The sequence below is a fragment of the Numenius arquata genome, chromosome 3 (genome assembly GCF_964106895.1).
Source record: "Numenius arquata chromosome 3, bNumArq3.hap1.1, whole genome shotgun sequence".
Lineage (NCBI taxonomy): Eukaryota > Metazoa > Chordata > Aves > Charadriiformes > Scolopacidae > Numenius > Numenius arquata.
Window position 1 is genome coordinate 54024158 of NC_133578.1, and position 24648 is coordinate 54048805.

Consider the following 24648-nt stretch of genomic DNA (forward strand, 5'->3'; position numbering starts at 1 on the left):
TTTTACAGATTTGGTCTACAGTGCTACTGCATTTCTGAAGAGCAGAATTTATTGAGCACCAGTTTTTTTCACAGATATCTCTCTTCCCAGTGACATACGTGTTTTCATGCAATAATTCCAGTCAATTCCGCCATGGAATAGACCACAGATAAACACTTAAGTGTGAAAGAAACTGAATATACATTTGCATTTTGTGGTGGCAAATCCTCAAGAAAGGAAGATGGGCTGTGTAGGAATGCAAGAGAGAAGGTATGGGATTACTGTTCTGATTCTGACATCTGCTGCCATCATCACCAAATAATTTATGCTTCCTCAGTTTCCCTAATGATAGCAGTTACCTGAGGGGTGCCAAGGAACTCCTTTTTGTCTGTAAGGTGCAATAAAGCGGAAGAAGTCTTCAATACCTTCCTAATTAAGCTGGTCCATCTTCTGCTGGAGTCATTGGACCTTGCATTTATTTAGCACAAGAACAGCTTTACCTGGTCAAATGTTGTGGATGTGTGTAAAGAAAATAGCAGTGTATGTGGAAAGAGCTCCCTGTATTTTAGGGACACATAAAGAAATCTGTTTGCAAGGACAAAGCATGCACCTCAACACGAGCACCAGTTAATTCAAGTTCTCCACCCAAAGAGCCAGAAAACCTAATTAAGAGTTATTATCCATCAGGGCCAGTCTGTCCTCGGCTCTCGGCTGTTTGCATTGCCCGTGACGGCGCTGTCTCAATCACCGTGTAGGGCTTGGAAATCCACCAAAGAAAATGGGCACTTTTCCTGTTGCTTAGGTTTTAAACAGTTCAGTTCTATTAACCATGTTAAACCCAAGCAATGACCTTCTGGGATAGCAGAATTTTTGTAGTTGTTGCTGCTGTTTTTAAAGAAAGCGAAAGTAAAGAAATAGCTGGAAGCAGGGATTTTCAGACTCTGGTCTCCAGACTCCTGAGGGATTGTGGATTAGTCCTAAAATGTACAACTTCATCTGCTCCTAAGAAGAGAGCAAGTTTGTTGTTAGCGGGCTTAATCATCCGTCTGTTGCCGGTTGGGATCATCCATGTGTTAGAAAATGTTTATGGACGTTAAAATTGGAAGCAATTGAAAACCAATAATGTGGCATTCTGGAGGGGAAAGAAGTTGAGCAGCTTGGTTTCTCAAAGAGTAGGTTCTCAATCCCTACGAGCAGAGGCACGAGGGTTTAGAGTACTGGCGTTTTACAGCTATGCCCAGTCCCCTCGGGAATGTGTAACATACAAACACCTCGCTGGCTGGAAGCTACTGGAAGCAACTTATAAAAGTAAATTAGGGATACAAGACAGAAAAACTAAAATTATCTGAGGACAGAGGTTATTGTGAAGAATCCTAAAGTGGTTTTACCTAAAGAAGGGATGTGTGGATTGCCTGCCTGCTTCCCCCTTCCCCAAACCCACAGCAACAACAACCACCAAAGCATGGTGGAAGGTGCTGGGAAGCAGGCTGAGAAACATCAGTGCTCAGTTGCCCATCTCTGAGCAGATAGATGCAAAGAAATGAAAACCAAACTTAGCACTGGTGAAGTCACAGAACTGATTTTCAAAAGACTTTATACTCCCTAAATGGGAAACTTGTAGAGGTAGCACTTTTAGCGCTATTTTACACACACACACACGCGCATTGCAGTTCATTGTGAAATATTTAGGAGCAGGACATTTTTTCTGATGTAAAGTTCTCATTTCTGGGCTGTTCACAAAATGCAACAAGGTTCCTCCAGAATTTTTATGCCTAGTTTAATGCTGCGTGCAAGGTCCACTTGGAACAGTGATCCTGAATTTCCCTCTGCATTGCAGGCAAAATTTGGCTGTAGTCATGGATCAAGTCAAGCACCAGAGAAGGAAGATCTGTAGCCTGTTAAGGAGCTATTTCAGAAGTACGTACAAACAGATGAGATTTCAAAGATCCACAGAGCTGGCAAGAAGGTCTCTGGAGAGCCTCTAAACATCCTCTGTTCCAACATGGTCTTGCCAATGCCTGTGTCGTTTCTTTCACGTTTGTTTATGCTGTTCTTGAAGACTTACTGTAACAGAAACATTATAGGCCAACCGGTCTGTCCCTGTGCTATTCTTAGCGCTTAGGGAGTTTTTTCTAGTCTCTAACCTAAGTCTTTTCTGCTGCAAATTGAGTGCATTAGTTCTCTTTTCTTTCCATTATGAGCCCAGAGACATGGTTATTTCTTTCCTCTTGCAGCAGCTGAAGTTGATTTTTCTCTTTCTTGGTGTAGTAGTTTATCCTTGCTCCTACTGATCAACATCCTGCGTTTTTTTTAAGTGTCTCCAGTTTGTGAAAATCGCTTAACAAATTCTCATCTTGCCTTCAGTGTCTCTGCTGTAAGTCACTGGTTGGTGTCATCTGTTAGCATAGGAAGACTCTACTCCATCGTTTTGGCCTATAATGAAAATATCAAATAGACCCCTGTGGTGCCCCACTTTATACATCCTTCCATTTTTTACTCCCTAAATACACTGCCTAGGGACCAACCTTACAATATACATAATTTTATTTGTCTCTTCTGGTGTCCTCAGTGATTAACATGAATTTGAGCTTTTTTACCTGTTTTATGGGATCAGAAAGTTAGTTTAAAGTGAGCCGTCGTGTATAGTGACGACACAGACTGAGGTGCTGGATCATTCTATATTCTGGTAGCATCTGGAGATCACAGTGCTTTTGTGACTGGCATGAAAAGCATTGATCCTACGTGTATGTTTCAGGCTTTCTTCATAATTAGAATGCACTGCAGAGGTAGTTTCTGTAGGTAGATTAGCTCTTTAAGCCTTTAAGGAAGGAAAGATATTGAGAAATGTTGATTTGCATAAACAAGATCTATTTTGATGAAATTGTAATAGAAAATAAAAGAATGGTGAATTCCAGTAAGAATAAACAGTTAAAATTCAGAACAATTAGAGAAACTCTTCTTTAAGGTTTTTATTTCACACATGTATTAAGTCGAGAAAATGTGCATGATTGGAATATCTGGTTTTACTGTTTTATTTCACTTTGTGAGAAAGTTTGAGGTGCCTTCTATTTTCATTTGAGTTGGGAAAAGAGAAAAGCAGAATCGTGTCATTTGCTGCAAAATGAAAAGCCCAGCTTTTCGCAGCTCTGCCTTTCATTGTCTGCCTGTCTTACGGGTTCCATGAAACTGCAGTTCTTTGCATTGTGTATTACTGCAAAAGGATAATATGAGTTACAAATTTTTAGTTTAATCAAAGCAAAACAGCCTTATACTGTACAAGCTACTCTCGGGAAATTGATGCAGACATGAACCAGGCTAGTTCCAAATTTTATCAAATTGTCCAGTCTTGTCTTCAGGTGGAAGCCACCACCAAAACTATCATCATCTCTGGAAAAAAATGAAAAGTACATGAGAGGTGTGTATGAACAACACAGAAAAGGTGAATGGTTATCCTCTATATTATAAATAGTGCCCTATTATGTTATAGAGAATAACAATCCACCTTTTATAGTATACCTGGAGGATCAGAGCATCAACACTAACGAGAGAACAGACTTGAGACAAAAGGACACACTTGTCTGGACAACGGATAGCTAACTGAAAGGAGGAAATCAGCAGCACAGGATGTTTTGGAGACCAGGATGAAACACAGAATCATAGAATCATGCTCAAAGCTGGTCATCACATGGGATTTTGGAATGAACTCTGTTTTCAAAAGCCAGTTCAGAAATACCAGACTGAACCACCTCCTGACCATCATGATTTGAAGTGGTCATCCTGGCCATAGCAAGCTCTTGAGGTTTGATAAGAGTCCTTACAAGAAAATATACTGGATGGCTGATTGTAAGAAGGAATCTCAAAGACTTTGAGATAAACTTCACTTTACCCTATCATCCTAAAGACTTCTTCCCCTAGTTTTATATATGTATTACAAAACAAAACAGGCCAGGAATGAATGAGAGCACCTATCCACTTCAGTTAGTGAAGGTGCTCTGGCTTAATTCAATTCTTTTCTCCTCAGATCTGGAACAGGTCTGATAATAGTGGCAGTCAACTCTCTAAAACATTTCACATCTATGTTATCTGTGATAGCTGAAACCATAAAATCATAGAATTGTCTAGGTTGGAAGGGACCTTTAAGATCATCTAGTCCAACCATCAACCTAACTCTGACAAAAAACCATCACTAAACCATGTCACTAAGCTCTATGTCAACCCATCTTTTAAATACCTCCAGGGATGGTGCCTCAACCACTTCCCTGGGCAGCACATTCCAATGCTTAATAACCCTTTCTGGGTAAAAAATTTTTCCTAATATCCAATCTGAACCTCCCCTGGTGCAACTTGTTTGGCCATTTCCCCTTGTCCTATCGCCTGTGACTTGAGAGAAGAGACCGACCCCCACCTCTCTACACCCTCCTTTCAGGTAGCTGTAGAGAGCAATAAGGTCTCCCCTCAGCCGCCTTTTTTCCAGGCTGAACAACCCCAGCTCCCTCAGCCTGTCCTCATAAGACTTGTTCTCCAGACCCCTCACCAGCTTCATTGCCCTTCTCTGGACGCCCTCCAGCAAAAATTTAAAGATAAATTTAAAAAGGATGGACTACTGCATGGGAGAAAGCTCCAGCAAAGGCTGTGCAATGCAGTGATAGGAATGCGAGTTCCTGTTCAGAAAGTCCGTAAACTATTGATGGCTGAACACAGATACTGAAGGAAGAGACTCTGTTTCTCCCATTCTTTCTCACAACATTGGCTGCTAGCAGAGACAGGGTAGCAGGGTACCTGATCTTTTGGGGTTTTTTTCCCAGTTCAGCTGTTTTTATGTTCTGAGTAGCTCTAGTCTGCATATAGTCTAAATAGTCCTAAATAATCCAGGTAGCCAGGCTCACAGTACTCTTTACAGTCTTTTAGATGCGGGAATGTTCTGTGTGTTATCTAAAGCATTAGGTGTAAGTTATGATGCAGTCTTTCCTTTAAGATTCCCTATAATATAAACCCGAGGCCCTCGTCCTGCAGCTGGGTGGCTGCGGCTTCCCGCTGCAGCGCTTGGCCCCGGCTGAAAGGCAGCGTAAGGCAGATGGGAAGGGAAAGGGGAAAGGGAAGATGAAGTGGCTGGGGGAATGCTGTGTGGAGTCTTAGGCTTTCAGCTTTCCAGGCTAGCTGCTCTCAAATGAAAGCGTCTTTTAGTTGGTTTCCAGATTTAGGCCAGGAATAAGCAGGAAATACGAATGATACCAGTGATCGTTATTGACTCCTTGTGTGTTACTTCTGTTCTGTACTTTAAAAATGCTAACCAAATCTGCAGGCAGATGAGATGTTGCAGCAGCTTTTTGCTTCCAAATTAGAGACACTGAAATAAACGGGATGGGTTTGAACTGGAGGGCTACAAAGATGATTAAGGGGCTAGGGCATCTCTCTTATGAGGAAAGGCTGAGCGACCCGGGTCTGTTTAGCCTGGAGAAGAGAAGACTGAGAGGGGACCTCATCAATGCTTATGAATATCTAAATGGCAGGTGTCAACAGGATGGGACCAGACTCTCTTCAGTGGTGCCCAGTGACAGGACAAGGGGCAACGGGTACAACCTGGATCACAAGAAATTCCATCTCAACATGAGGAAAAACTTCTTTACTTTGAGAGTGATGGAGCACTGGAACAGGCTGCCCAGAGAGGCTGTGGAGTCTCCTTCTCTGGAGATATTCAAAACAGCCTGGATGCGTTCCTGTCCAGCCTGCTCCAGGTGAACCTGCTTTGGCAGGGGAGTTGGACCAGATGATCTCCAGAGATCTTTTCCAACCCCTACCATTCTGTGATTCCATGAAATTAAAAAAACAAAAGTTGTTAGTGTATTTTCATTTGTATTTCAGAGCAGAATTAAGGCCCTGTGTACGTGTAGCACTTATGGGCATCACCTAAAGAAGTCTTTAGAAAAATACTGCTGAAGGCTGGGCAGTCATTGCTTTTGTAGCCCTCGGGCTTTCACTGGTGGATGCCGCAGACTGGCTTGGACCGTTGCATTAAAGCTGCCCCTGGAGAAACAGGCAGCATCATCTTGTAGGCTGCAGTGTGTACCTACAGTGTCTATAGCGGCTTCAAGCAAGCCATAGCACAGTCCTGTTTTGCCATCTCCGTGCGCAGCCTGTGTGCAGAAAGCTGCAGAAGTAGATGGTCGCTAATGGCTGAAATCCCTAGTACTGGCAAAGCTTAGGTTAATTCTTGAGGTGTTCTTCCCCCCCCACCACCCCGTGCTGGGGAGGTTTCTAAGCTGTTTGCACGGAAGTGTCACAGCCAGCCTTAAAAATTGCTATTAGCTCTCCAGCCAGCGTTACTCTGGAGCTGGTGGCTGCCCGTGGCGTGAAGGAGATGGGCTCCGACAGGGCAGCTCTCGCCCTCTCGCTGTGCCGGAGTGTGAGAAGCACAGCCTGAACGTGTCAGGGCTTCGACGCTCCGCTGCGGTCAAGCTTGTTTGCTTGACCTGAACAATTTTAGCCCTTCTAACTTCTAGCTAAGAAACAGATTTCATTCTGCAGCTAAAACTAATCGGCAAGTTTTAGACGTCTGAATCTTGAAAACATCCCAAATTATACACATCTTTAATTTTAAATCCCTAAAATGCCCTAAATGGGAAGCACTGAGGAAAGTTAATTAGTCTGCCCGCTTCTCCCTAATTACTAATGGGTACTTTTCTTGTCCACCAAAACCTGTTGGCTAGATTTTAAAGCAGATGTTAATGTGCAGTCACAATTAAAAGCACATGCATTGGATGCTGCTGAAGCCTCCAAGTGCTCTGTTTTTATGTCTTTTGTTTCAGGACACTTGGGGGAAGAAGGGATCATCACACCGTTAAAAATGACATTTGCTTGCTTTCTTCTTTTCCACGCAGCTCCTCTCTTTTGCTCAGACAAGTAGCTGCCAGGAATTAATGGTAAAATGGTTTTGAGACATGGGGCAGTCTTTTTGACAACATTATCTCAGTGTCTGTAAGAGCTTTTTCACTTGGTATACTCAACCTAGGAACAATTTAATTTCACTATCCCTTGGCCCAAGTAATAACTTCAGGTTTCTAATTAGAGAGCAAGTGGGAAGGGACTGTGCATGGCCGTCAGGGCCTGAGCTAAGAGAGCGCTAAGAAACACTACTGTAATAATTTAACAGGCGGGAGAGCTCCTGCCTGCTGAGCCAGCTCTCCTGCCTCTGTGGAAACAGGCAGGATCGCCGCTTCGCCCGTGTCTTGGCTTCACCTCCCCGAGCTGTGCGAATCGTGGCTCGGGCCCCTCTCTCAGCCCTCCTTACACCTTACCTGGGCAAAAACATCCGCCTCCCTGTTTTAGGTGTAGAGCATCCTTTCTGTGGCAAAAAAATAGCACAGTATTGCATATGTCCCTATCGTGGATAGCATTATCCCCTGCCTTTTACTGCTTTTCTCTGGTCGTTCTCTTTACCTTTTTGATTTGCAGTACATTTTAAGTTCATTGAGACAGGAAAAAGTGTGATTGCTCCTTCACTGTTTCAAGAAGAGGATATTTGGCTGCTCCATTCGCTAAAATAGTTGGCTGTAAAGGCACTCTGGGTGCCTCTTCTAATTCCAGATAAGCCTTGGGCTCTCGATACACAGCACAAAACAGAATCTAATTATTGAAGTAATTATTATTACCTTCTCTGCTACACTGTGTTTTTCCGAGCCCAGAGCCACCTTCCGAGCCCACCCCCAGCAGTGGGATGTGATGGCTGGCTGTCAGCCTGGGAACAATTTGACTATACTTACCTGCAATGAGTTACTTATTTAAAATCTCACTTGTCTATTTTTTGACCCTGAAAAGAATATGTGACAGCGGAATTTTTTCCCTTCTTCAGTCAATGCATTCTGATTTCAATGGCTGCATTTCTGAAAAGCTGGTGCTTGTTTTTTTCCCCTCTTCTGTGGAACTTGATAGTAGCTCAGTTTGAGGTTGGGCTACCCAGGACTAATAAGACCTGCTGTTTTTTCTTCTGTGTCAGTCCTTTTAGGAGTGCAAAATAGAAAGTATCCAGCCAATAGTCATTCAAGACTATTTTACAACGATGAATCTTAAAGAGAGAAAAAACAACCTCTTTTTCTTTACTATCAAATGCCTGTTAGTTTTAAAGTGAAGATGTAAAAGTAAAGTAAGGATGTAAAAGTAAAATAAATATTGGCCAGAGTGGAAAATTTTTTCATTCAGATGTTATTTTTAGGTAAGACCTTTAATTCCAGTTTCACTGAGTAGTCTTTGTAGTCCTTTTAATTTTGCAGCATGCCATTCTATTTAGTAAGTACACAATCGGGTTCCTGAAAGGTTTTAAGTTGTATGTGGGTTGTTATGTATATGTGTGGGTATGTGTTTGCTGTGTAAAAAAAAAATCTTCAGTTTATGTGTTTGAAAGGAACCAATTGTCATATCTACCCTTTTCCAATGAAACCTGAGTATTTTAAACTTTTTGATAGGCTCTAAGGTTCATCTATATTCTCAGACTTCTCTTAATGATGAGCATAGAGTAAGAATAAGAAACATTTTAATTGATTTAAGAAGTGTTTATTGGTACAGTAATCAAAAGAAAGGCAGGTTGGTGAGAATAGAGATCTAAATCCATCTAATCTGGGTTTAATGCCCCAAGTGCTGGTCAAATTGGATTCTGGTTATGAAAACTTGTATTTGGGGAGCCTCCCATGAAAGACAAGTGTAGCAACACAGAGACTAAGCTTTTTTGAAAGAATGTATTAAATTCTAGCTTCTCTCTATTAAAATCATTATAATCATTCAGTAATAATCTTACATAGATCGCATCACTTGTTCTAGGCTATTAACTGCTGTCATCACTGGCTCTTTTTCCCCTTTGATTAGGCTATAGGTGGTGTTTGCATGTAACACCATAAACAGCTTTACAGTAGGGTGTTTGCGCTTGATTTCTTTGACTACATCCAAATCGAAATGGCTTTGATTTATCCAGCTGTAAACGCTGCTCTAAGTTTTAGCATGGTCGCAATATATCAGAAGGATGGTAGGAGTGTTTAAACTAATAGAGGTTTGTTTACTCTGTATTGTGTAGGGTCTGGTCTGTTATCAAATTATCTGCAGTTGTTGCATCGTATGTATAAACATTGTGCCATTTGGAGCAGCTCATGAAATTTTTGTAAAAGCTGCCCTGAGCAACACAAGCATATAATTTAAAATGGGGCCTTGGACATTTTTATTCCCATATGGTGAAAAATATGTATTGATTCTTGATTTGTGCAAAGTGATTGCACACATAATAATGTGATTGTGGTGGAGATAGATAGTCAGATGGCATCTGGAAGAGGATTTTCAAAGCTATGCTTGCAGCTTGGCATTCAGGGCAGCTGGACACGCTGGTGCCTTGTTCTGCTTCTGTGAAGTTTCACCCAACCACTCTTCGCTACTTTTTTTTTTTTTTAAATGTGGCCTTTACCCATAGAGATTTAATTTGAATGAAAACAAAAAAAAACCTAACAAACAAACAAAACAAAAAAACCAAACCCCAAACCTCAATTAATAAGAAAACAGCATGTTCTGTGCATGGTAATACGGAGAATGCGGTAAGCCTGTCTTTAAGGCAAATGCTATTTCCACTAACTGGTGTGACTGAGGCTCTGTCACCGAAAGCAAGCAGGTTAACCTTTCAACTTAAAATTAATTGTCAGCTTCCCTTAGTGTTCTTTCTAAGCTTGTATGACTTCTGTTTGGTTCTGAATATATTTGCATTTTGACAAGTCACTCACTGTGTTTGCACAGTAGCAGAATACCTATCACAGCAACTCAAATTTGCAGGTTGGAAGAATTATGCTAGTTAGGGACATTGCTTTATTTACTCTGTCATCTTTTAGGATGAGTTCTGCTGTGTGGATTAGCCAGAGCCCACATACAGTTAGTGATACACTGCAGAGTCAGAGCAGATGTAAGGAATTTCTGTCCTTCTCGCCTTCCCTTTAATTTCTCCTTTTCTTTTCCAAATGGGCCCCATGTAATTTCATGAAACATAAAATTCTGAGATTGCAGACAACAGTGTTGTGGCAGGTGTCTTCATTGTACCTTAATTCTTCTTTTTTTTTGTTAAAGTATGTTATTTCTTTGCAGCTTTGCAGACAAAAACATGCAATTTATTGCTTAAGAACATCGAATCATCAGAATTGCTTATTTTCCTTCCTACTGCTTTGTATTCACAGCCCATGGGACAGCATGATCTGTAGACCAGAATGGGCAGGATTACTACAGCTTTGTTTCAGAAATGGCTCAAAACTCCCAGATCTGAACAGCCCTGAACCTTGCGATAAGATCAGATCTGAACTTTGTTTCAAGTACCCTTCTGTTTTTCTATTAATAATGAACTAGCTAAATATACACCGATTTGTAGATCAAATGAAAGTGGTATTTCATCACCAATATCTGGAGCATCTAACATTTATTAGGAAATAACTTATATTGGTTTAAAACTCAAGTATGCATTAATGAGAGTAACAAAAGAAATTTTGAAGGATTTTTTATTATCGTAGTCATAGTATTTTTCCAGTCTTGTCTAATGGTCCTACATCTAAAATGCACCATGACCTTGAAGAGTTTGATAATCTCAATGGGGTATGACAGTGAAGAGACCGTTAAAACCATTGCTCATCCTGTTGGTGTGGTTGTATAACTGCACAGTTGCTGTTTATGTGATATAAAATTGTAGTTTGCTTAAAATGTGTTTCACTTACAGCAGGGTTACCATTTGTTTTTTCGTAACTAGTTAAGTACCAGGATGGTGCATTTGGTTAGGAAAGATGGTTTACATGGGTCCCAGTCTTATAAAGTACTTCACTTGACCCTGATCTGTGACATTTAAAGCTTAATGGCATTAAAATAAATCACGTGCTCAAACTTTAACTGCTTTGCTGAACTGAGGCATAAACAAACACATGAAAAAGAATTCTAAATTAGAAAAATTGTCAATTTTGTAATAACTTTCATCCCTCTTACACAATGTTTAAAAGAGCATGCAAAATGTAAAGGATTTATAAATGCAACGACGAATTTTAAAATATCAACTTTGGTAAGCAGTCTCTTAATAATATATGTAGCCATATGTTAAATAGTCTCTATATGATACATGTAGCCATATACCTCCTTTTAAAGAAAGCACAAATGAAATAAACGATATTAAAATATACAGCATAAATACATACACATACAGACATCTAATGCAGGTATATAATCCTTCTAAATTGAAATGCCCTAAGTAGGGAATCCCCTAAATAAGGGTCTGTGAATCATTGAACCAGGCTGGTCACAGAGCCAAGAGAAGGGCTGCAAAGACAGAAAATACAAAAGTAGTGGAAGAGTCTGTGTAGCTTTTGAAGAAAGAAGTCATGCCTCACCAATCTAGCAGGGCTTTTTCAGAGGAGTTTATAACCATTTTTGTAGTTGGATCTGGTCAGCAAAGTACAGTTGAGTCTTCAAAAGCTCCTGGATCAAAGACCTTTAGAGAAATAAGCTACGGTGAGATAAGAGATATTTTCCTCTTGCAGAGTAATACCTGATTAAAGGAAGGCAGAAATAAATTGTCAGTCTTCATAATGGAGAAAGGCTTTATTAGGCTGCTTAGCCACCTTTTTTGGGGGACTTTGGATGTTCATCAAATTCAGTGTTAGCTGCAAAGGGAGTGAATAGCAAGTTGGCAAAGTTTACTGATGACTGCTACAAATATTTCATATCAAAACTGATGCTAACTGTGAAAATGGGACAGTAATCTCATACTAGAAAATGCCTAAGTAATACAACAGCCAGTGACATTTCATTGTCAGTAAATGCAGAGTAATGCAGTATATGTGCTACGCATACACGATAACAGGATCCAGATGAGTTATTTGCAAGAAGAAAGATCAGGGAATCACTGTGGATAATTGTCTGAAATTGTCAACTCAGTAACCAGGGATGGTAAAAAACACACACAGTGTTTTGTGCTTCCAGGGAAGGAAGAGAGAAGGAACAGAAAGCATCCTCAGGTAAGGTGTTGTGGTATAGCACAGTCACATCGTGAGTCCATTCTCACGCTGGTGTTTGTGGGCAGTTTGGGCTTCTTGTCTCAGGAATGGTGAAAGAGAATTAGAAAAGGGAGAAGAAGAGTCACCAGGAGCCTGTATCCTCAGAGATATTGTTTCCATATGAGGAGGAGACTTCAGCTTGGAAAAAAGCTGCTGAGGTAGGGTGTGATAAAAATGTATTAAACCATCAATAGTATGGAGAACATGAACAAAGAAAGGCAGGGTGCTACTTCTACAGCTCACAAAGCAAGAACCGTAGTGTGCCCACTTGAAATGCTCGGGCACATGGTGCATTTCCTCAGGCAGCTGTGGTGGGCAGAGGTGTAAATAGGTTCAAGAATGGGATTAGTGAGCCTGTGATGGATCTCTCCATCAGAAGTAGCCAGCCTGCAAGTGTGGGGTCATGTTTGGGCAGTGCTTGGCTGTTCAATACCCAGCTAGAAAGACTCACCCTTTTCTTTATATTTTTTTTTAAAAGAAGAACCTTGGTGATTTAAGACAGAGGGTGGATGAGTGGAGGAAGAGCTTCCACTGCCTTTTACTGTTGAAGCTTCATCTGTTTGTTGGGATGTTTTTTTCCAGTCAAGGGCTGTTTAGGATATTATTTTAGAGTCTAGTCAACCTGTGCTCTATGGACTAGAACAACTTCCTTCCCTGAGACCTCATTTCACAGGATTTTATGCGAGTTTAGATTGAATTCCCCAGCTGTCACCGGTCCTCTGCCGCAATGAGTGAAAGGTTAATGCGTTGCAAAAGTAACTGTGATAATCCTGAGCTGTAATTTAGTCTGTTTAATGTATCCAGAGGATTAATACTCAAATGCATTAAGCAAAACAAGAAATAATGCACACTTCATATTGTCTCCCTTACACTCTAGTCTCATTTAATTAGCCACTGAAACAACCGACTGAAAGCTTTCCCTCTGCCGTGTTGTTTGAATCATGAATTTTAAAGACTTTTGAGAGAATGACTCAGGAGGTGAAACAGCAGGGCTTCTGATGTTATTTATAAGCTCTGTACTGGAAACTATTTCAGTGTCTGCAGCCATGAAACTCCAGCAACTTAGCCTGTAATTTCATCATTTGAGACTAAATGACAGGAGAACTAATGCTGTCAGCGCCCCACTAAACAGCATTAGCATTCTCCATTGCTTCTGCTTACTTGAAAAATGGATAATGAAATAATTGGCATTAAAGCCAACTATCAACTCCAGGTTACGCCACAAAAGAAGAGGTTAATATGTGCATCAAAATACATGCAATAGGTGTCTGCAATAATTGGGTTTTCATTACAGTAACAGTTCTGAAGGCTGCAGTTAAGCGTGGGCAGCTCACAAAACATCTGTGTAACACCTCGTGCAAGCAGGTGAGCGCTCCACGGGGCTGGCAGCACCGAGGATGCTGTGGCATGGGGAGAGCCTTCCAGCCACCCCATCCCAAACAGAACTACAGTTGCAGCAGGCTTACTGCCTGACCGTTTAATATTTGTGACTCTCCTGGGTTTTAAAAAGACCCAGAAAGAAAATAAAAAGATAGAATTAAATTATATTCCTATTCATATATTTTATCTGTTTATTTTCCTTTGTTTGCTCTTTGACACATATCCTTTGAAAGAAAAATCACGCGTCTCTCCACCTCTGCCCTGTAGTTTTGACCTTTTGAAATGGCCGGGCAGCAATGAGAAGAGAGTGGCTATTGATTCTGTTGCTGTATGGGTGGACGTATGCATACCCCCACACCCCCATTTCATAGGAGCACAAAGCTGAGTTAGCACTCTGGTGTGAGGAGGGGAATGCTTGTCTCCAGTATTTTATGCTTTCTTGGTACATAGCAGTTTTCAACTGCACAGAAGGCTGTGAGGCCTCTTTTTTCCCTAATTCCAAGTGTAAAGTCCTTACTTTACTTAGTGTGAAGGAAAAGGACATATATATTTCATCAGGTCTTGTTTTATTTCCAAGGCATTGTAGTTTCTCAGTACATTCCTGAATAGGGTCATTGGCATTAAAATGTCTGATATTGGAAGAGACTTGATAATGAAGTTAAGGAATATTTCTTATTTTTTATGGAAAAACAGGAAACAAAAGCAATCTTTAATAGATGGGGTGGGGGTAGAGGAGTGGGGTGGGGAGGAATCTGTCTTTTGTAGCCAGGAAAATCACCACAGAAATAAAAATAAGTTTTCAGGTGAGGTGTTTGTGTTGACATGTTACTACAGGCAGTACCTTTGATAGTATGCAGATTTGTCTTGACAGGGAGATGAAGCTCAAACACATAGGTACTTGGGAAATGCAAGAGATACACATAGAAGTTATCTTGCGAAGCCTTTATTTTAGCTTCATAAACTTTTGAAATCATTGAGCAAAATATTCCTCGTTAAGGCATTTCCATCTTTGCTGTTAGGAGGTAGCACAGCTTGCTCAACAGGGCACTGGCCGAGGCTCAGATGTCTGGCATCTATTCCTTTCTCAGCTACTGTGAGAAAATGAATGTGCCATTTCATCTCTGCATGCCTCTCTCATCCTGCAGTCCCTCTTGTCTGTTTAGAGTGTATGTTCTTCTGAGCTGGAGTCTTTTTTATTTGGAGTGATATATATATATACTGTGTAAAATCGTGGAGTGGCAATTCTGTCAGCTCCTCTAGGGACTATTGTAAAATGAAACCTAAAAAAGTTATACATTATTGTAATTTATTAGTGTGCTAATTTCACTATATATGGCAATGTACATGTAGAGGTCAGTATCCCAAAGATCTAACTGTAGTATTGAAGACCCAGCACTCCCAAGAGAGGTTACACAAACAGTGGGGAATTTCCAGTCGTATTTGAAAGTTTCATGGAATAGTTGTGTTGCGAAGTTTACTTGAAAGCAGACAACTGGAAAGCCATTGATAGGGCTGTACAGCAAGCGTATACTGACTTCAAGACTCGTATTTGGCTTGCTTTGGCAATTAAATGCTATGCGGGAAATAGAAAAGAAAGAAAATGTAGGGAGAAATGTAACGCAAAATGGTTTACACTGAAAAAATACTCAAGAATTACTACATGCTTTCCCCTTTGAAGATATCTGTGTTTTATGGAAACGGCCTTTGTGATCATTCTGATAATCAATAACTAATTTTCTGTTCATTATTGGCACAAATGACAATAATTTTATTGCTTAAATATCTGGCATTAGAGTTTAAACTAATGATGACTTTATCACAACAGTGCATATGAAAGGAGTAGTGCCTGACAGTGATTGACAAGAAGCAGTGGTCATCATTCATTTTGTGGTTAATTCATCCTCTTACCTCAATGGCAGCATCACAGCTTCTTAAGTCTGTAAGAAAATAATGCAGCAGATAGTTTACTAATCTGTGAAGAATTGGTGTTTAATGTGGACATGTTGTAAGGCAGGTAAATATTCTGGTCATCAGCTAATTAATATTCACATTGTGCATTTCATGCTGAGATCAGAAGCTAGAAGGGATGGGCTGTTTCTCAGAATTCCTCAATGTGTGTGTGTGCATTTTCATCAAGATACTGTTACACAGGTGATTACTGAGAATACATTGTCAGTATCAATTACCAGAGCAGCTGCTTTTACCTGCCTTATGCAGTGCATCAAATCATATATGAAATAGCTGGTTATGCAGAGACTCACGAAAGGAGTTCAAGACAAGAGTGAGCTTGACTTGAAGAATTTGTTTATGGTGTGTCAGTTGTAAGAGGCATCTGAAAGATCCAAGGAAATGACAACATGGGATAGAGAGTCCCACAGAAGGGTTGAGATTGGCAGGCACCTCTTGAGATCACCTCATCCAACCCCCCCTGCTCAAGTGGGGTCAGTTGCAGCAGGTTCCCCAGGACCATGCCCAGTCAGGTTTTGAGTATCTCCATGGATGGAGACTCCACAATCTCTATGCCTGCTGTGCTGAGGGGACCCCTGCGACTAATGATTTTGTCAGCTCAGATGACACCAGTATCACCCCAAGCTCCCCAGTGCAATCTGATTTTTCAAGGTACTTGGTTGCAAAAGAGATACTGAAAGGCTGAGGGACTTGGGTCTTTTTAGTCTGGAGAAGAGAAGACTGAGGGGGAATCTTATAAATACTTAAAGGGTGGGTGTCAGGAGGATGGGGCCAGACTCTTTTCAGTGATGCCCAGTGACAGGACAAGAGGTAATGGTCACAAACTTGAACATAGGAAGTTCCATCTAAACATGAGGAGGAATTTCTTTACTTTGAGGGTGGCGGAGCACTGGAACAGGCTGCCCAGAGAGGTGGTGGAGTCTCCGTCTCTGGAGACATTCAAAACCTGCCTGGACACATTCCTGTGCAACCTGCTCTGGGGGGGTTGGACTAGATAATATCCAGAGGTCCTTTCCAATGCCGTATCATTCTATAATTCTGTGATTCTGTGGTTGTGCATATTTGTAAAATTATTACATTTATGGAGTAATTTGATCTGTTTGGCAGGTGCTGCCCTGCTCTATAACCTGAGGACAAAATCGGTTTCATCTGCAGCCTGCTCAGCATGCAGACTCACTAATAGGTCAGGTATAAGGAAACAATCTCGGAAGGAGTAAAAAGCAGAAAAACAAAGCAAAATAAAACCCCACAACCTCCACAACAAAGAATCCAGAAATCGCAGCCTAAGAAGCCAGAGGCATTACTGAGTGTTTGCCTCTGACCCTGCTTAGGCAACTATTTCCCACAAATGGCACGTGAGCTGGTGCCTCGCTGCGACAAGGAGAGAACCCTGCTTTACATTCCCAAAACACACACCTCGTGCTACAGAATAGAGGACTGTTCGGCCCCAGCGGCTGCTCCGGGCATGAGATATATCTCCTCTGGCCCCTAAGTCGACCCATGCCAAGGGGTGCCACCAGGCACCTGGGGGACCACAAGTGGCACTAGATACCTGCTGTTAAGTAACTGAACTGAGCCACTGGACTTAAGAGGGTTTCCTGCCACTTTGTAATGGAATGATGAATTATCTTTTTATTATCTTGTTGAAGCTGTAAATGATTAATTTAATTTTTGGTTTTTAATTTCCTGTATTTTTGATGTATTCAAATAGTAAGTACAGCATTTTTGGCAGCAGTTTTTAACATTCCCTGTTTCCATGCCACAACATCCAGCTAGAAGCAGTTTCTCACTGAATGCCTTATCAGCCAGCAGTGTTCCTCATGTGATTTGCATCACTGTAAATGTGAACAGACTGAAAAAGGACAATTAAAGAGGGTTGTTTGGCCAACGTCCCTTTTTTCTTTATGGTTGTTCTTGCTCTGCAAACACGGGAAAGCAGCAAAGCACAAAGAACGCGACAGTGGAGCACCCAGCCCCGTCGATTGCTTTTCTGTTTGAATATTGGTTCCACCTAGAAATCAGAATTAAATACCTACCTACATAACACCTCCCATCTGAGGATTTTTAAGTACTTAATTAGACCTCTCAGACTCTTTCAAGGCTGTATACTACCCCCTTTTTAGGTGGCTAGCATGGAGACGAGTGAATAATTTGTAGCAGGTCTACCAGATGTGGCTACTCATCTGTTTTGCTTGACTGCTAGCTTATGTAGCTGGCAAAAATAAAGCTCCATTTGTTACTGGCTGTTGTTCACGAGGGAAATGTTACATAAAAATAGCAGCAAGCACCCCCACCCTTAGATCAATTTTATGTGAAAGAACAAAATTTGAGCAATTGGAGTTTTAAAACTTGTGTCTAGGTGAATTTTTCGAGTTTCTTTCAAGCTTCTGGAAGTGGCAGATTTGGCTTCCAGGCAAATTTTGTTTGAGAAGGGTTAATAATACAGTGACTATCGAGGATCCAGTTTGGGCAGCCAGCTGATGGACTTTGAAACCTCACTGTTTGACGTGTTATGCAGGGTTCTCCTCTCCCTGCCCCTGCCTTCTGTAGGATGGCTGCTTGTGCTCACAGTTGCTTTTTCTGTTTTTTAGAAAAGGGGCTGTAGGGTCCTACGGGCTTTATTTAGGTGACCCAACATGACTGCAGTCTGCAGAGCCCCACAGAACTTCCCTCTTCATGGTCATCTGCAGGGGTTGATCTTAGTCCTGGACGTATTTGCTGGCAAAAGGGCACTATTCAGTGTCTTGCCTCAGCCAGGTGACATCTGGACCCCATAAGTAACTCCAGGCAGCTAACATCAACATGGAGGAGTCTCAAGTTTGGAGTAGGAGATGTGAAAATTGCTTACGATCATATCTGTTCCCCAGGTTGTTTCATGTCTAGAGGCTTGCGTGGGGGCCTCAGCTGTAAACTGCTCTTGCGCTCAAAGCCAAAAACATGTTTTTTTCACTTTTGTTTCTAATTACGTAGGATAAAACTGCTTTCTTAGGGTCTTTTCCTTAGTCTCACAGGATGTTTTCAGGTCACTGACTTCAGTGCTAGCCCAAGGTATGAAAGAGACAGCACAGCCAGTTTAGAGACCCTTCAGTATTCTCTCTTCTCACACTGATGTTTCTTGCGCAGTAATTGCTTGATGCCAAAGTCAGATCATTTTCTGATTTTTAAAATCAATTTAGAGAAACAAATCTGTTTCAGCATTTCAGGGAGTTAAACATTACAAAGAGAAGGGTGTTTATCCTTGTTCCATTCACAGAGATAAAACACTCCTCTGTAAATCCATAGTTATTGCGATTAGTGAAATGTCTACAACAAACTCCAGGCAACCAGTTTTTGTCTTGTGTCTTATAAAAGTGTTCAAAAATTGTAATGGGTTTGCCTCAGTACCTTAACTTGTGTCTGCAGTGCAGAAGTCCATTAGTTGAAGAATTTATCATAGCTCAACCCTTTTATGGTGGTATGTATTTAAAAGAATTCAGAATCAACTTTTAAAAGTGAATATGAGTTGACATAAATTCAATGCTAAAATTATTGGAACATAATTCAGCACCTGTAACCGACCCGGTGACTTCTGTGGGATTGCATTGCCTCAAGTCAGTAACAAACAAGTCTTTTAAGAGCAAGAAGTGCCTGTTAGAATAAAATAATAATAAAATCAGTCACAATAGTGTATAGCCATATGCTACAGCATTTGTCTTTCTGCATACCATCTCTCTTATGAAGGGATCTTCATCTTGTATGGAATTATAAAATGCATTACCTTTCTTTTCCTTTTCTCTAAAATAGCAGTGAATCAAGCAGTCTAAGTCAGTTCCCATTACAGCAGCAGAAACGTGCCTGTTAACCACAGTGAGAGCTGGACTCTGTCCTGAATGGCTGTATGGATGATCAAAAGATATATATTATAGGAATGTACAGTTATGCTGTGAGAAATTTTGCTTTCATTCTCTTCAAAGGCTTCAGGCATCTCGGGGAAACCAAGAAAAATCGTAACAGTAAGTCTTATGAGAACACATGAGTTTATCAAAGCCCTCATCATCTGATGCTGATTTCCATTGCGTGTAAATAAATATATGAATAATTTATTTACTTCATCTTTATAATCAAACAATCCTGTTTTTTTTTTCTACCTAAGTTGGCACGGTAGGAGTAGCCTCAGTCTGTGTTTCTGCCTGGGTCCCATAGCTCTTACTCATGAATTCACATCAGTGCTTATTCTGTGGGTTGGGTGACCAAGCCAGGAAGGGGTCCTGTTGTGTTGGGTGGGAGCTGTGCACCTCCTAGCCCCGATCCACGGGCAGGCCAAGGGAATCAGCGCAAAGGAATTGCAAGCCGTGAATCGGCGTGGTGGGGGAAAACATCACGTTTACTTATTTTCAAACTTCGGGGTGGAGCTCTGTTAGGATGAGAGGGTTGCTGAGATTAAACCAAAGCAGATGGAGGCTGATAAAACCAGAGAAGAGGCAGAAATAATGAACTGTGAGAGAGGAAATTGCAAGGGGACGGGGAGTCAGAGAGGCTTGGCGGGGAGTGGACCGGGTGGAGAATGGCCAGAGTGAAAATACCCCATTCGTGTCCCTGCTGCAGCACCCAGTGGAGCAGCAGCTTTTCCTGCTCCTCTTGGCTCTGGTCCGCCTTGAATAATGCCTCACCAGCATTATTTGTGCTCCCTGAGCCCACCTGGTTTGGGCAAGAGTAGTCCTTTCCCTTCCCGTGTGCCCCCAGAGGGAGTCAGTTGTTCCCGAATGGGAAAAACTGTGGCTTCACCCAACTTGCTTCTGCCCTGGCTGATGAGGACTCCTGGCTGCAAAGGTAATGTAGTCCTGGGCTATCCCAGGTTATCTGGAAAACTGCTCTGTAACAGCACATTCCTGTGAGGAATAGAGGCTCAAAAGCAGAAGCAAATTCCAAAGCTTTCCCCAACACAAGTAACAGCAAGGAAAGGATCCGTAACTCAGTTGTAACTCATCATGGGAGCAGTGGGATGAATGGAGGAAGCACCGCCGCGTGTGGGGTTACTGTAGGGATTTTCCTGCTTGGACTCTGGTAGTCTTAGAGGAAAATGGATGTATACTGTTGCTGAGGAAACAAGTCTCCCAGAGGAAGGTCAGCTTCTCCCCGCTGTGAGTTTTTGTCGCCTCGTGCTCACTCAAGTCAATTAACCTAAAACCTACAAACTGCACACACCACGGCTCTGTGCAGTTATTATATGGAACTTTATACAGTTGCATGTGGATTTAATCATAAACAGCCCAGGAATGGATTCAAGTTTATATTCCTCTTTAAATATTTGTATTCCTATAATGGAATATTGCCCATTTTTCTCTGTAGGTGCCAGCTTGCGTGATGACCTCAGTAAATACTTCTGGTTTCATCATTCTCAAGGGGACACGATGACAGTTCAGGATCCAAACCAGATGAATCTCTGTGCTGCTGTTTGGACCGTTGTCTCCTATGTAATTGCTGACATGGAGGAGATGTTGCCAAGGTAATAAAACAGCAAGAAAGAAGATTTCTGTTCTTCAGTAAAGATTCTGAGTCCACTAATGCATGTGGTCTACAGCTGTGGGGAAGTCTGTTTTTCACCCCTATTTTGCGCATTATTATGTCTGTTTTCCTAAAAGCACATGGTCTTTTAAACATTCCTGTTTCTTTTGCTGTTTTGATATCTTTCATTTGTGATTTTCACTTAAAATTCCTTCTTTTAAGTACTTTTTAAATTTCTGACGAAGGTATGATACCTCTCTGACTATGATATAATAACCATTTCTATGCAAAGTGATCCTGTGCAGCAGGAAAATATACCAAATAAATTTGTTGCATCAGAATAATTAATGTATTGAGTTAGTATAGACTTTTATGGGTTTGTGTTCTGTCTATCACTGTATGCATTAGGATGATGTACTATTAATAAAATAGTCATTTATTTTTACTGTCTTAAAATAATGCTGCAGTTTCTATATGGTTTTCAGGTTATAGGACAAATTAATCTTGGCTGTTTAAATGGTAATATATGGTAAAATGGTCAAATAATGGTCAAAATGCTAAAATAATATGGCTTTTTAATAGTTCCTTCAGCTCCCACTGTTCAATCTTACTAAAGCCTTCATGTGAGGCTCAGATAAACCAGGACACCGAGGATAGGAAGCCAACCACAGGACTCCCAGGGCTCCTGTGTTTCTTCAGGCACCTCCCCATGGAAAGCTGTGCGTGTCCTTTTCTTTCTGATGGAAGGCTCGCCGTAGTGACATGCAGAGAATTTCATATGGCAATTTTTCTCTGAAATGCCGTGATGTTTCAGAAGCAGCATCACAGCTGTGATTTGTGACCTTCACTACCTGCCAGCTGGTATCCAAACTAAGTGTAAAAGCAGATTTTGATTCAGACTGCTGAAGCCATTCCCAGCTTCCCTCTCTTGCTGGGATGCCCTCTCCTGCTAGAAGCCAGGCAAGAGGGTGCTTGTACATATGCATTTTGATGGAGGAATTAATCTGGGAATTTGATTCTTGCATACTTTGGTTTTTTTGGTTTTGAGTTTTTTTCCTGCTCAAAGATAATGAATATTCAGATGAGTTTCAGGGGTATCTGTAGAGAAGATATAACTGGTGTTGAGGAATATTTTAAGGCGTATGATTTTTGCTCATTTCATTGTGACATGATCCCTGTTTGTGCTTTTAAATTTTACAACAGGCAAACTTACTGATGTGAATAACTGCTGCAATATAATCAACGCCAAACAGCTAATGTGACGAGCAACATGGAGTATTAAACCAAACGGGAGGTAGTCCCTGGTGCTGTTAATCAGTAGTTGAGCAATAGCTGAATGATGAGCCATTCGTTTTTATAGAATTAATAACCATGATATCTGTTTACCACACTAATAGTGGTTTTACATCAAATTTATTAAATATTTCAATTTTCCCTCCAATTCATTTCAGGAACATAAAAGCTGCTGAGAGATACTCTGCTTTTTCTTTTTAAAGAAACAGTATGGAAATAAAGTTAGCAAAAATTTCCTCTGCTTTCAAGGCATGATGCCTATGCTTGTTTTTTCTGATGTGCTTGACAAGAGCATAGCTGGTGGTGCTCACCACTGATAGATCCTCAGCTGTCTCTACATCCAGCCTTTTGACCTTCACAGAATATTACTGACTGTTTCCTGAGCTGTGTTCCACATCTTTTTCCCTCAAGGTACACCACTTTGCATGTCAGATATTCAGAAGGATTTTCCATGAAGTTGCATTTATTGTTACAAATCTTAATCTGTGCTCACTTGGAAATTATTTGTGTTTTTCTCCATTGCCTCAAGTCAAACAGAGAATCTCTGGAGTCAAGAATACCCTCTGTTGAGGAGAATGCTGTGGTAAGCATGTGGTGCCACAGCACATCCCAAGATCTGCTTGTTGGCTCCTAGGCTACATAAGGTAGGCCGTAAGACCGTGATGCCCCTGAAGAAAATTTAACCTTCACATCAATTTCAGATACACAGTTCTAGAGAGAAGCTCTGCAGAGTGGATTTTGAAAAAAAAGTTACAAAATAAAAATTGCTATCTTATTTTCATATAAATAATGAAATCAAAAATCTTTCAGTTCTCAAATTGAAAACGAAAGATCTTTTTATATGTGAAAACAGGTTTCGTTGAAATAAAACATTTCTTGTTGTATCACCAGATCTTTCTTTTCTGATCTGTTCTCAGATCTAAAAGTTCAGCTGTTCACAGTAGTGTCCTGATAACCTGCCTGTTCAGATGTACCTCTCTCAAAAATTTCCATAAATGGAGAGATGCTAATAAATTTCTTTCCCTTCCTGGTGGGTTTTTGTACTTTCTGTACAATAGCTCATCTTTACTCCTGCTCAGTGTAGCAATTATGCTGTTTCAGTTGCTGGCAATTAAACATATATCGGTTAGCCAATTTTCAATTCAAGAGCACTTCTGAGGTGATCCAAGTATGCCAACAGAACTTTGCTTTCCACTTGCACGCCACCTTTGATCTTTGAGAATCTTTCTCAACTTTAGTTGAGAAAGTAATAGCTGAGGATATTGTTTATATTACCATTATTGTCAGGGTCAACTGCCATAAATCTGTGCTTTTCATAATGACTGTGACGGCATTCTAAGATAAAGGGAGCATGTGTACGTTTCTCTCCAATAAAATAATAAAACACTATCAGCTTTGGACTAGATGATTGCTTTTTGCCTGCAAAGATCTGTGAGCTGAGAGTTGAAAAAACAGCGGTAGTATTTAAATATATGTAAAAAATTTAAATTTCAAATAAAAATTTTCCTCAAGTTATTACAAATCTCTTGCATCTGCTGAGAAGAAGGGAGGCCCCTGGGTAGCCTTGCGTTCTGCTACAACTCAAAGCTTTCAGACATAGTTACAGAGGGACGAGGCCAATACATAATTCATTTACTCGACTAGACTATAGCACAAATGTTGATGAAAAGTCTCTTTCCAATACTGCATAATGTAACGTAGGTAATTTTGCCAGTAATAGAAGAGGAATTGCAGGATAGGAAACTGAGTTGGTGATTTTGTCCTTCACGTGTCAAGACATTATTGGAGTTTCACTGTCTCTTTGAATGATTCGGTTCTATGTGACACCACAAGATTTTTACCTCCCTTTAAAATAATGAAAAACAAAGAAAGAGAGCTGTTTCCTGGAACAAGAGATGAGCAGTGCTCCTGCTGCTGCTACACTGCAAACATCTGTGGCTGTATATTTAGTTAGTATGCTTCCCCCATAACAGTTTGAGACACTTCCATTTACCATGAGTAAATATCAAACTGATCTTGATATCTGTATCTGTCTCATGAAATATACATACCATCTAAATGTGCCCAGATGATTAATTTACTGCTGTGTAATGATTAGCATAAAAATCTCATCACTGCACAGGATAGAAATGTTACCACTAATTACTGGTTGAAGTGAACAATGTTTTCTGCATAGAAATTAATGATGCATGCATCACAGCTCACTCGTGAATGGGAAAATTCAAGACTTTCTGGAAGAGAAACATCTTAATATTTTTTTTTCTTCGATTTTCTGCTAAATGATAGGAGAGCCTGATCATGTATAATAGAAAGGAAAATTGTTTTGTGCATGGCTCGTTTTATCTTTACACCACACCTATGGAAATGTTTTAACTTATGCATTTTACAGTCTTCTATCTATAGCAAATATGTGGAAGCACTGCCCACATGCACACTGTGGTCTGTCATGGTCATTACTTCTGGGAGCTCCAGACCTTTTGCATGAAAGAGCTGT

General features: G+C 40.8%; 1 protein-coding gene across 1 annotated transcript in view; it reads left to right on the forward strand.

Annotated features, from left to right (window-relative positions):
• The window catches only part of CPQ (carboxypeptidase Q), a 137104-nt gene extending 113581 nt beyond the window's left edge, over window positions 1-23523 (forward strand). Inside the window, exon 7 of the mRNA XM_074145630.1 lies at window positions 20706-23523. Within this exon, the coding sequence (XP_074001731.1) occupies window positions 20706-20866 (161 nt within the window). The 3' untranslated portion in view covers window positions 20867-23523. The remainder of the gene's footprint in view (window positions 1-20705) is intronic.
• The last annotated feature ends 1125 nt before the right edge of the window (window positions 23524-24648 follow it).